Genomic DNA, 13,528 nt, shown 5'->3' on the forward strand with positions numbered 1-13,528 from the left:
TAAACTACAAAATTCCTAGAAGAAACAGGGCTCATGCCTCATGACATTGGATTTGGCAGTGATGTTCTTAACACCCAAAGCACAGGCAATTGAAGAAAAAAAAAATAGGTAAAACTGGAATTACTGTCATGCATAACTAATTAAAACAAGTTAAAAATTAAATAAAAAAAGTATATGCATCAAAGGACACTATTAGAGTGAATAATCAACCCATAGAATGGGAGAAAATGTTTGCAGGTTATGTATCCGATAAGTGGTTAATATCAAGATATATAAATAAATCCTACAACTCAACAATATCAACAAATACAATTTTAAAAATGGGCAACTTGCATAGATACTTCTCCATAGAAGATACACAAATGGCCAAGAAACACATCAGAAGATGCTAATAATGAGCAAAATACGATGCAAAAACCACAATGAGACAGGTGAGGGGTACTTCAGGAGCAGTGAGATGAACATAATGTGGATTCTTACCTGTGCACTGGATTTTGAAATCCAGACTAACATGGAAGAAGCTCCTTTTGTGGTTTAGATAGGAACTGCTCCCCCAAAGCTCGTGTGAGCGGATGCAAGAAGGTTTAGAGATGAAAAGGTGGGGTTATGAGAGCCTTCACCGTTAGGGATTAACTGGGTGGTAACTGGGAGCAGATAGGGTGTGGCTGGAGGAGAGGGACATTGGGGACATGCCTTTGGGGCACGTGTTTTGTACCAGCTGAGTGGAGTCTCTCTGCTTCCTCGTCATCATGAGAGCTGCTTCCCTCTGCCACACACTCCTGCCTTGACGTCCTGCCTCACCTTGAGCCCCGAGGAAGGGAGTAGGTTGTCTATGGACTAAGACCCCTGAAACGTGAGCCCCCAAATAAACTTTTTCTCTTCTACAGTGGTTCTTGTCGGGTCGTTTGGTCAGAGCAGCAAAAAAAAAAAAAAAGCTAATTAAAGCACAGCCCAAGGGTCCACTTTTGCTGGAGCCCCACTGCCCAGGCCCACCCCACAGGGGCCTACCTGAGAGTGCAGACGTAGGTGCCCGAGTCCTCCCTCAAGGCTGGTAAAACCCAGAGAGCGCCGTCCTCTGCCCACATCCGCGGCCCTTCTGGGATCATCTGAGCAGAGTTGTTTTTACGCCAGGTCAGAAGGGCCTGGGGGCTGATGGGGGCCCCAAACCGAGACCACACCTGGGGGCACCTCAGAACCACAGGCTCCCCTTCCACCCTGAATTCGGTTTTGTAATGCTTGCCACGAAACTGGCAGTCTCCTGCAGCCACTGAAGGACAAAGAGGTGACAGTCAGGCTTTAGGCCCCAAGCTTCCCCAGATCACAGACCCTCCCTGGGTCCCAGACTAAGGCTGGTCCTGACAGAGGGAAGAAGATGTCCCATGTCCTGAGAGAAAGTGACAGCACCCACAGGCCACCAACACCCTCTGCGGCAATCTCAGGTGACAAGCTCAGGGCTACTCTCAATTCTAACTCACATTCTGTTGGGAAAGTTAAATCAGGTTACTTTGTGACCCCCCTCTCCCCCCCAAAAAAAATTCAAAATTTTGGACATGTTTTTTATTTGTTGACATTAAACATAGATGTCCGCTGAATTCAGATGGAGAATCTTCCTTCTGGCAAGCTGTGTGGTTAAAACTCAAAGGAACCATGTGCTCAGGGCAAGCCCGCCGCTTCCTTGCCGAGTTTCCTGGCAGGACCCTCACCCAGGTTGCAGCCCACAGGATGAGCCACAGGCCCCTGCCACCCACCAACGCTTGCATGTTTATGTCTTGCCTTTTGATGACAAGAAGACCTCACCAGACAGCTCTCCCTAGAGAAGCCCAGGCCAGCCCTCTCCCTACAAGATGTGCTCCTTACCTGTGTGCTCTTGGGGCTGAACGGTGAAGGCTGAGAGACCCGCTATCCACACGTACAGGATGAACATTGTTCCCGGTAATCTCCAGAGGACACAGGAAGTGGAGATCTGAGCTCCGGCCTGCTGCAGCCTAAAGGAGGAGAGCCAGGGGTCACCAACAGCCAGGAGCCCCGGCAGAGAGAATCCCCTGAAGATGGCCCCAGGGAATCATCTCCACGCTTCCCCTGATGATGGAAATTTTCTTCCTAGATTTTTTAATAAGAAAACTCAAAACTTTTAGATTTGCTTCTCTAGGGCTCTGTTCACTGAACATTGCTTCAGGCAAACCCTGGAGGGCCTAATGACCCCTCAAAACACGGGTCTCATATCCTGTTTCTTTCTGCCCAGAAATGTACCCACAGACCCCTGCTCCTTCCCCCAGGCACCCTTGCCCACCCCTCCCCGAGGTATTCACAGCCATGGCCTTGAGGCCTTCCCTCGCCTTCCTGTGCAAAATCGCATCCTCTCCACCCCTTACCCTGTTGTCCTCTGGGGCTCTGTGTTCACTGCGGCTTCGTCATCACCAAGGGTACCCAAAGCCTGACTGAGCACCGTGTGGGACCACCGCTTCATTCATCCACCATCTAGCCTCAACTGCATTTGTTGGGTCGATGACTAAGCAAATGAACTACCGGAAGTCAGAAGGTGCTCCTATTCACTTGTCAGAGAGCTTTCCCTGCACAGCCGGCCCTCCGGATCCGGTGGTTCTGCATCTGCAGATCCAACCCACCCGTGGATGAAAAATATTCAAATAAATAAATTGTACTGTTACCAATCAACCCAGCTTTTAAAAACTCATTTTGTCCCATTGTCCCAGATGTGCAGGCTGAAAAATCCATTAATACCTGCAGCAACTTCCATATACTTTTCATAATACATAATATAATTCTATGATAAATAATTAAATGACATTCCAGTAATAGTTATAATGATTGTAATACATATGAGCTCTATATTATGATTTCCAACCTGTGTCAATTTTGTTGAAATATTCATAGAATTTGACACAGAATGGGTTTTGATATTACCTGCTTTCGAGGAATTGTGTGACCCTGACTCACCAGAAATGACCTCGGGCCTGGGTTCTTTGGCTCCGTGTGAGATGGAAATCAGGAAAAGGCAACTAGTTCCACCCCAGTGAGGCTCTACTGGGGCTCACACTCCAGCCCAAGAGAAGCAGCACCCAGCACAGAGCTTCGAATCCTCTCCTGAGGACTTAGGCTGCAAACCCTGTGTGGTCATCTGTTTAACATGACTGGGGGCCACTTGGTGTAAGTGGCACCAATAATAAGTCACCTGCAGATTAAAACAGAATCCCGTTTCTTAGCCAAAGCATGGCCAAGAAGATGGAGGCTGTCCCTAAATCCCTGAGGACACACAGTAGCATCCTGTTTAGTCAGGATCACACCATTTGAAGGTAAAAATCTATTGTGACTCTAAATGGAGTGGGAGGGTAGCTATATTTGGGCCCCCAGGACCTGGGCAATATTCCCCATTAGGTTTCTTCACTGGACAAGAAGATTGATATAATCTGGGGTGGGGGTTGTGGCTCAGTGGTAGAGAGCTTGCCTAGCATGTCTGAAGCACTGGGTTCGATTCCCAGCACCACATAAAAAAATAAAGATATTGTGTCCATCTACACCTAAAAATATTTTTTTTAAAAAAAAGAAAGAAAGATTGACATAATCTAATGAGTTTCTACCAAAGAAATCTCTGGCTCTCTCTTTTTATTTTTATTGGTGCATTATAATTATGCATAATAATAGTGGAATTCATTATGCCTTATTTGTACATGCACATTTTTGAGCATGTATGAATACATGTGCAAAATATATAATTTGATCAATCTCACTCTCCAGTACCTTCCCTTTACCTCCCTATCTCCCTTTCCCTGATTTACTTAATCTACTGATCTCCCTTCTGTTTTTACTTTTATTATTGTTATTTTAATTAGTACGAGATGGTATTACTCATAAGCAGGATTCATCTGTACATGGACATAGCTGAATTTGGTAGATTTCATTCCTAGCACTTCCTATGCCCTTCTCTCCTCCGCTACTTCTTGTGGTCTCCCTTCTATTTTCCTGAGATCCTCCCTTTTTTCCTCTTTTCTCCTACCCACTCTTTCTCTCTAACTTCCACATCTGAGAGAAAACATTGGACCCTTGACTTTCTGAGTCAATGAGTAAGCTAATGAACTACTGGAAGTCAAAAGGTGCATAATATTCTCTAGTTTCATCCATTTACCAGAAAGTGACAAATTTTATTCTTTTTTATGAGTAAGTAACACTCCATTGTGCATATATATACCACATTTTCTTCATCCATTTGTCTGTTGACAGGCACCAGGGCCATAACTTAGCTATTGTGAATTGGTCCCTATATCAGTATAATAGACTGATTCTAGTTGTTTTGAATAAATACCAAGGAGCAGAATAACTGGATCACATGGTGGTTCCATTCCTAGTCTTTTGAGGAAACTTCAAACTGCCTTCCAAAATGTTTGTAGTAATTTTCAGTTCCACCAACAATGTATAAATGTACCTTTTTTCCCCCACATCCACTCCAAAAATTGTATTTGTTTTCTTGATGATTGCCATTCTAATTGAAGTTAGATAAAATCTCAGTGTGTTTTGATTTACATTTCCCTGATTGGAAAAGAGGTTGAATATTTCCATTTATTTATTGGTCACTTTTATTTGTTCTTTTGAGAAATGACTATTTAGCTCATTTGCCCATTAATTGATTGGGTTGTTTGTGGAAATTTGGGGGTTTTGGTGTTAAGATTTTTTTGGTTTTTATACATTCTGGATATTAATCCCTTGTTGGAATAGTAGCTGAAAAAGATTTTCTCCTATTCTGTAAGCTCTTTCTTCACATGCTGTTTCCTTTGCTGTACCGAAACTTTTTAATTCGATGCCATCCTACTTATTGATTATTGATTTTATTTCTTGAGTTTTAGGAGTTTTATTAAGGAACTCATTGCCCTGTACCAGTAGGTTGGAGTGTTGACTCTATGCTTTCTTCTAGCAGTTGCAGTGTTTCTGAACTAATTCAAAGTGTTTGATCCACTTTGAATTGATTTTTGTGGAGGATGAGAGATAAGGGTCTAGTTTCATTTTTCTACATATGGATAACCAGTTTTCCCAGCACCATTTGTTTCAAAGACTGTCCGATGCCTGTGTCTATATTTATTTGTGTCTGCTATTCTATCCCATTGGCCTTCGTGTCTGTTTTTATGCTAATGCCATGCCGTTTTGTGACAATAGCTGGCTGTGGTCTAATTTGAGATGGGATATTATGATGTCTCTACTTTCACATTTATTGCTCAATATTGCTTTGGCTATTCTGGGTCTTCTATTCTTTCATCTGAATTTTCGGACTGCTTCTTCTACTTTTGGGAAGAATGTCATTGGTGTTTTGGGTGTGGATTGCATTGAATCTATAGAAATCTCCTGAATAACCTATTCCATGCTTAAACTGTATTCTAGTGGGCTATCAGGAATGTGTTGGGGCTTAGAGTTAGAACTGTCAAGGAGAGCTGGTGAATGAGTCCCTTTTTCAGGTCTACAGAAACTTGTATCTGTTCTCCTTTTAGGAAAACCAAGGCATCCAGTTTAACATATAAGAAGGTTCACAGCCGAGGGGAAAAGTAACATTTCTGTCAACAGTGGGAAGAGGGCCAACAGTTTGAGTCAGGACAGAACAGGTGACCCAAGTGTCCCTGCCACATCAAGGGTCACCCAAAGCTCCACTGACCTAAAGGTGATATTTCTTGAGTGCACTGGAGCCTGAAGTATCCTGGGACCTCTTTTCAGTCTCGGGCTGATCTTACCCATTGTGGTATCAGGCCCAGATTTGGGCTTGAAGAGGGATGCTGTCCCCCCAGCCCTCCTTAGGGCGATTTGGGCAACCTCCCTTCTAGCACCCTTCTTTCTCAGGTAGGCACCCTGGTGTTCACCTAGGCACCAGGGCTCCCATTGGAAGTTGGCTGTAGATCTTCAGGGAGCCTTGGGTTACCTGGGATGGTCAAATCGGACAGCTGCCCAGTCTGTTTTTATAGACCGCTAAGGCCTCATCTACCAAGGGCAGCGGCAGGATGTGGGGTCCTTCTTCAACCTTCTGTTTCGTCCCCACATAGCTGTGGCAACCTCTGTCATGAAACACATAACCACTAAGGCCCGTCTCTCCCCCAGTTCTGGATCAGTGTTGGTTGTTTTCAGAAAGTCTCTGATAAGCAGTTGAAGAACTGCAGGATTTTCTTGATTTTCTCGGACGACCTTCTTACTTTTATAATTATCATGCTCGACTAAACCTCTCTTCATTCCATCAGAAACACGGGTTACAAGATGCTCCATTCTGGCTTTAACTGTTGGAGTTTGCAGGGTCCCAGGTGGAACCTCTATAGGGAGCTGCATCTTCCCCAGGTCACTGAACATTCTGTCCAGGATGCTTGGTGGTCAGCTACACCAGCAGTCTTCTGAAGAATGCGTTCCTTTTATCAGGGTGTGACCATGGTTAATACTGCAATAACACCCCCGCACGTCAAGACAAAAGTTAAGGAATCCATCCTTGAATCTGCCAGAGTTCTCTGAGCAGCTACCAAAACTTTCCTTACACTGAGCCATTTCCATTACTGAAAAGGGGACATGTATCTTGATAATTCCTCTGTCTTCATTGGCATTTCCCGTAGTAGAAACAGATCCCCTTGAGTAGGGTAGGGTGTCAGTTCCTAACCTCAGTCTCATTAGAGATGGGATCAGTGGGGGTAGGTGATCTGGGGGGTCAGAGAAGAAAAACTGACTCAAAAAGCAATCGTGAGAATTAAAATAAAAATTTTCTGGAAAAATACAGTTTATCAATCAAATCTTACTTGTACTAAAGTATCATGGTATGACAGCGTAATTTATCATGCATGGAGAAGCACAGCCTACCGTGTTTTTCTAAGATAATACTAGTAAAGGACTTGAGCCCAATTCCCCAAAGTGACAGCCCGTGAGCCATTTCCGACTTCAGATGAAGGCTAACCAGGATTGGCATTCGTAAATTTACTTGCTTAGCACAAGAGACAAGTTAAACACCAGATTCTCGTTCATTGAGGGTGTTCTCCAGAAGTTCCAGTCTAGACCCCAGTGGTTCTCAGCTGTCACACAGTGAAATCATCAGGAATCTTTCAACAATCACCATGTTCCCCAGTCAATCAAACCTGGAGGGGAGAGCCCAGGGTCCGATTTCTCGGTTTCCCCAGGCGTCCGGGATGCAGAGCTGAGGTAGCCCCTTCAGGCCCCTGTTGCTCGTAGGTGAATGGAATTCCAGTCTAAATTCCACCAGGAAGAGCTTTAGAGGGAAAGACACACTCTACTATTTGGCAGGTGTAGAATTCTGAGAAGGGAGACGGGCTTCTGGCCAAGGCACTGGTTGAAGGCAAAGATCAACCAGGACGCCTGGGTCAGGGTCTGTAGGTCTACAGGACTTGGAGGCTGTAACCACACAGACCAGACCGAAGTCTCTCAATCCAGGGTCCTATCTACTTTCATAAAGGCCTGCACAGGGGTTATTTCTCCCCACTTCTCTTCCCTCTTACAGAACAAATGGAGCTGAAGAATAGCACCGTGACTTAAAGACCCACTCTCAGGCAGGGCTCTTGGCCCCTAATTTGTACTGAGGCCATGAGATATTGCAAAGGGAAATTGGTTTCTCTCTAAGCTTGACGTCATCTAGGTCAATTGATCCCCACTAACATTTAGGCTCCCTAATGGAATCCTGGGAGTATTTCCAATGCCGATAGGGTTGATGGCCAACAATTTAAAGTTCACTCTAATCAGGATAATGAGCATGTTCATTGGTCCCCAGATGGTAGCACTATGGGGAGGTGATGGAAACTTCAGGAAGTGATCCCTAGTTGGAAGAGTTAGGTGACTAGTTAGAAAGAATATCTGGTCCTTGACTCCTTTCCTTCTTTCTGTTTCCCAGCTGCCATGAGGTGAGCATAATAAATTTTTCCTCCTTTAAGTTGATTTTCTCAGGTATTTTGTCACAGTGACAGAAAGCTGAATCATACAAATATCATGTTCTTAAAGAGCTTGTCACTATATGCATTTTATTGTACTTCAGTTTTACCTCAATAAAGCTGGGGGTGGGGGGAGAGACTGTCACTAAGATGCCACTTTATTCCCTTTCCTGTGACATTTGGTTTTTGTCTTTTCCGGTTAGCCTAAGAAAGCCTCACAATACCTCTTTAATGTCCCAGGTAACCACTAGATGAAGTTTGCTCACTATACCAAAAACAAAAAGCTTCTCCTGACCATTCACCTATCACAAAAATGCTTCCAGGTGAGTCTGGCAATGACCACGGAGCTGAAGAGGAGCTAACACCTCTCTAATTCCACATCCAAGTGAAAGGTGGGCGTCAGGCCACAGGTTCTAAAGTATCTTCAAACCTGACTTCTGTTTTCTAAGATTAAAATGGTGAGAGGCTTAAAAGCCACAGGATGCTTGAAGATAGCTCTACTCTTCGTTATCATCACAATGTATATACCTATCCTCTGAGGCAGCTGAATTCAGAGAGTCTATATTTTCCTTCTAGAGAACACATATCCCTCCTAAAGATAAGATTGCTGCTGTTGTCTTCAACATGGAACATTTACACCTATTTCTTTTAAGAAAAAAAAAACTTCAGTTAGCTAAAACAGTGGTTCTGCTGAAGCACCCTGTGTTAAAAGTCAAAGGCATGTTTTTAAAAAAATTAAACACGTGTCTTCTTAGAAAGTAAAAAACATCAGCATAAGAAACCTTCATTTGAAACCCAACCTTAAGCTTCTACAAGATGTAACTCCCTTCAGAAACCACCACAGCACAGAAGTTGCTGCTCTGTGTGTGTGTGTGTGTGTGTGTGTGTGTGTGTGTGTCAAGGTACAGCGGTTGGTGAGATTTACAGAAACGAGGAGAAGGCTGGTGAGACACAGCCTTGGTAATTTAGGCTCACATGGGGTTTGCTTCGTCAGCCAAAGCAAGTCACCAGCATACCAGCTTCTGGAATTCCCAGAAGCAGAAAAATTCTGCAGTCAGTGAAGGGACACAGGTACAGGTGAGACCTCTGCAGGACTGTTCAGAACTGGGTTCCAGTGTAGCATGACTATAGGAAGTCGCCAAGACTTCTACGTCTGTCTATACACAGCAACTGGTTCTTCTTTCTAGTGTCTTATTTTGAAAGAAAGCTGACTTTGGGGGATCTTGGTGTTTTTCAACCCTTCTCCCCACCTGCCCATTGTGTCTGTAAACTTGTCTCCTCCTAAGCCACGGTGCCATAGTTTGAGGTCTAGAGCCACACGGCTCTCCCATAGTTACTTTTCCCTGCGTTAGGTGGGGAGGGGAGCTATTTTCAGTGTGTCTTCCATTTTCAGTTGAGACATCACATTTTCTTTTACTGATAATCTAATGGCTGGGACAGGTGTAGGGCCTGGGAGCAGGCATCTGGGTGAATATGTGACCATTCCTGATTCCCAAAGCCCCAGAGTAAAGGTGTGGATAGAGATAAGCAGGTAAGAGTGGAGGGGGGAAGAGCAGAAAATCAGAAACACTTGCACAACAGGAAAGTACCAGAAGCATTTCCAAATAGCCTGCAAAGACTAGAGACGTGCGACCAGAGGGACAGTCTAAACTGCCAGGGTGACCGAGCCCACCCACGGCACTCCCCGCAGGCCTGTACTGTGCAATACACACTGCAAAGCACAACTAGGCCAACAGACTGCTCAACAGAAACAGGAAGACGACAGAGGGACCCAGCGGGCAGGGACAAAGCCCTGCTCAGATGCGGAGAGCTGCTCAAGTGGGTCCAGCCGGGGCAAAACCTCCAAGTCACGGGACCAGGAAGCCCCGCCGGTCAGCTGTGAGCAGGTCTGCACCTACTGCCCCGTTGGTGGTCCCTAGAGGACTGTCTAAGGGGACACCAGAGTTGCCAGTGATGTAACCAATTTGTCGTCCAGCCCTTAACGTTACCAGCTCAGCCTTGGTTTCTTTTGCTCAATTTGAGACAAAAATCAAGAAAAGGCAAATAGTTCCACCCCACTGAGACTTTGCTGGGGTTCATGTTCAATCATAAGAGAAGCAGCACCCAGGATAGAGCTGCAGGCCTGGCTCTCAGAGGAAGCAAGAAGGAAGGTGTTTCAGTCTGAGGTGCTCACTGTCACCCCCTACTGCAGGCAGAGCCACGCAGTAGGCTCACGTCAAGGCCGCAGCAATGGCTTTTCATAAGCTTTGAAGGAAGCAGGTGGTGTAAATGGAGTTCTCTTGAGAAAAACCTTCTTTTCCTTAAAGAATGTGCTGGTGAAATCAGGCCTTATACTGTCTCAGCATCTCTAGTGAGCATGCACAGAGTTTTTATTGTCATTATTCCCTGGAAAAGACAGTATAGAATTATTGCATAGCATTTCTATTGTATTCGGTACTATGAGATCATTTAAAGTATACAGGAGGATGTGTGCGTGTGCAGGTTATAAACAAATAATAAGTCATATAAGAGACGTGAGCATCCTCAGATTTTGGTATCCTGGGGATCCTTGAGTCAATTCCCCATGGATATAGAAAAACTGCTGTATGCCCTATGGATTAACTCTTCATTTTCTAAATCATTGCAACATATATTCAAAAGCAACCTGAGGCCAGGTATGGTGGCACATGCTTTTAATGGGGAGGCTGAGGCATGAGAAGTGCAAGTTTGAGATCAGTCTCAGCAACATAGCAAGGCCCTATCTCAAAAACTCAAAAGGACTGGAGATATGGCTCAATGGTAAAGCGCCCCTAGATTTAATCCTCAAGACCCAAAAAATTAAAATTAAAATAAAAGCAACATGAGATACAAAAAGTGAACATTTTACACGAGTTCATGAATCATTTCTTCCCCAACATGGGCGTATCAGACACCCTTCTGTATCTCCCTGTGGTCCTTCGCACACCATATCACAGTTGTTGGTTTCACCGGCTAACCACTGCCACAACCATGCAGCTTCACCCTTCCTCCCGAAGGGAATGGGATAAACAAGGATCATTTCTTTTGCTCACAAGTCTGCGGGTCAGGTGGAGGTTGGTAAACCTAGGCCAGGCTGGCTTAGGCTTGGCTCCAAGTTACAGGCAGAGGCCCGAGTCTGCTCCTGGTGTCTCTCATCCTGCTTGGACCTGTGAACTCCTGGGAGATGATCCCAGGAAGGCACGGCAGCAACACAGACATGGACCAAAGCACACAGGCCATGCTCAGAACCACCCCGCTCTTGTCTGCCCACATTCCATTGGCCTCCGCACGTCACAGGGTCAAACCTGTCATCAGTCGGGTGGGGAAAATAGTTCCCCAAAAGGGTAAAGAGGTGGGCGCAGCCGTGCCATCCACCACGCCTGCTTCTTACCTGGCTCTCTGGGGGTGGTGACAGTCCTGAGGGCAGAGGCTGGGTCTTGTTCACAGCCCTCATGGTCCACCTAGTAGACCCAGAAAGTTCCAGAATATTTGTGATTGAAGGTCTACCAAAGACTGTGGAAGGGGTAAGTGGATCCATAAAAAGCACAGAGTCTGAACCACCAACAGTCCTGCGTTTGCTGGTGAGTGACTCTCAGTAAACCCAGATGGCTCTCCATTAACCAGCAGCGTTGGCACTGAGGATGCTCTAGGAACGCTCCCGCAGGATTAGGGAACCTTCAGCATCCAAGGGCTCAGAAATGCCATCTCAAGTCCCCTTTCTCAGAACAAGGAGCCCTGGGACCTGGGGTTTTCCCTTCTTAGCTCTGTGTCTGAGCTGGAGCTGTCTCCCCAGGGCTCTGCCTGCTTCCACGCACTTCTCTCCTTCTCATGTTTCTGAAGCACAAATATTTCCTGCCACATCAGCTGCAGCCCCATTCTCAAGCTTGCCAACACGAAAGTCACATAAATGTCAGCCAAGAGGCTTTGTCCTCTTTGGACACACATCAGGGTGTAAAGTCCCCATCTGTACTGGCCCCTACCATCTGTACTGTACGAGTTTTCTAGTAAGGATGAAAAGAAGTAGAAATTAAACACACTGTGTCTAGCCAATGATGTGTGTTTGAATAGGAGAATGAAGTCCAAGAGGCCAAGGCAAGGGTGAGTGTAGTAGCTACTAGGACAAATATTAGAAATCCATTCTTTCATTTTGTCTCCAGGAGGTGAGCGCCATGCCAGGTCTAGGATGATGTAGTACAAGAGATCAAAGAGGTTAGGAGGCAAGGTCTTAAAGCTACTAAGCAGGATCTGCAGTTTAAATTCAGGATTGGTTATTCCAAAGTCCTTGATCTTCAAAAATGGACTTTCTGTCGAAGATACAGCCAGTTTCCTCTCCTTCTAGCTGTCCTCCTGCTTCCCCAGTAACAGAACCCCATATCCTCAACAGGGCCCATGAACAACCCACGCAAAGACCACATTTCCTCCTCTCTTGCAAGTAGGAGTAGCCACGTTACAAAATTTTGGCCAGTTTTTAAAAAAAATAATAATTTAGCCAGTTAAATGTGGAAATGTGTGAACTTCCTCGTAAATCTCCTTAAAAGGAGATTTAAAAGTCTCCTTTTACCAATCCAACTACTGGGTATATATCCAAAGGACATAAAATGAGTATATTGAGGAGATCTCTGCACACCCATGCATATTACAGCATAATTGACAATAGCCCAGATTTGGAATCAACCTAAATACCCAACAATGGGTGAATAAAGATTATGTGATGTGTGTGTGTATATATATATATATATATATACACACCATGGAATATCGTTCAGCCATAATAATGGGTGAAATCCTGTCATTTGCAACAATAAAAGCAGAACTGGAGGATATTGTGTTAAATGAAATAAGCCAAACACAGAGACAAAAATTGCATGACCTTAAACATACTTGGAATCTAAAAAAATGTTGCCCACAGAGAAGTAGAGAGTAGAACAGTGGCCACCAGAGTGAGGGGACAAAGAAGATGGGAAAAATTGGCCAATGGGGGTCTGAAGGTACAAGGAGCTAGGAGGAAGAAGTACAGTTGTTCTAAGTACACAATAGTATGACTCTAGTTAACAAAAATGTATTGTACATTCCAAAATGGCTAGAATATAGGTTTTTGAGTCCTCTCACCACAAAGAAATGATAAATATGCCAACCGATATGCTCATTACCCCTGATTTGTCCACCATATAATATACGTGTATCCAATCATCACATTGTACCCCAAAAATATGCACCATAGGGCTGGGGTTGTGCCTCAGCAGTAGAGCGCTTGCCAAGCCCATGCGAGGCCCTGGGTTCGATCCTCAGTACCACATAAAAATAAATAAATAAAATAAAGGTATTGAATTCCAACTATAACTAAAAATTAAATATTAAAAAAATAAATAAATAGATGTGCACCATTATCATGTGCCATTAAAGAAAGTAACAACAACAGAAATCATCCTTCCACGAACCACCCTTTCCTCCAGCTCGGTATGAATATGCTGACTGGACTGTGGCTACCATCTTGGACCATCAGGTACACAGGGCTCACTGAAAGTGATGGGACAGCGAGAAGGGGACTTGAGTCCTCGGTGCCTTGTGAAGCCACTCACCACCTGGAGGGGCTTCTCTTACAAGCCCAGGCTTTCTGGCTCACGCAG

At 44.8% G+C, this 13,528-nt stretch overlaps 1 protein-coding gene across 1 annotated transcript in view; it reads right to left on the reverse strand.

Annotated features, from left to right (window-relative positions):
• The window catches only part of Il1r2 (interleukin 1 receptor type 2), a 37,158-nt gene that overhangs the window by 13,748 nt on the left and 9,882 nt on the right, over window positions 1-13,528 (reverse strand). The window contains exons 2-3 of the mRNA XM_005338490.5: window positions 1,858-1,985; window positions 1,009-1,267 (exon numbers count right to left, since the gene is read on the reverse strand). Coding sequence (XP_005338547.3) covers window positions 1,009-1,267; window positions 1,858-1,985 — 387 coding nt within the window. The remainder of the gene's footprint in view (window positions 1-1,008; window positions 1,268-1,857; window positions 1,986-13,528) is intronic.

This window comes from Ictidomys tridecemlineatus, chromosome 12 (genome assembly GCF_052094955.1).
Source record: "Ictidomys tridecemlineatus isolate mIctTri1 chromosome 12, mIctTri1.hap1, whole genome shotgun sequence".
In the NCBI taxonomy this organism is placed as follows: Eukaryota; Metazoa; Chordata; class Mammalia; order Rodentia; family Sciuridae; genus Ictidomys; species Ictidomys tridecemlineatus.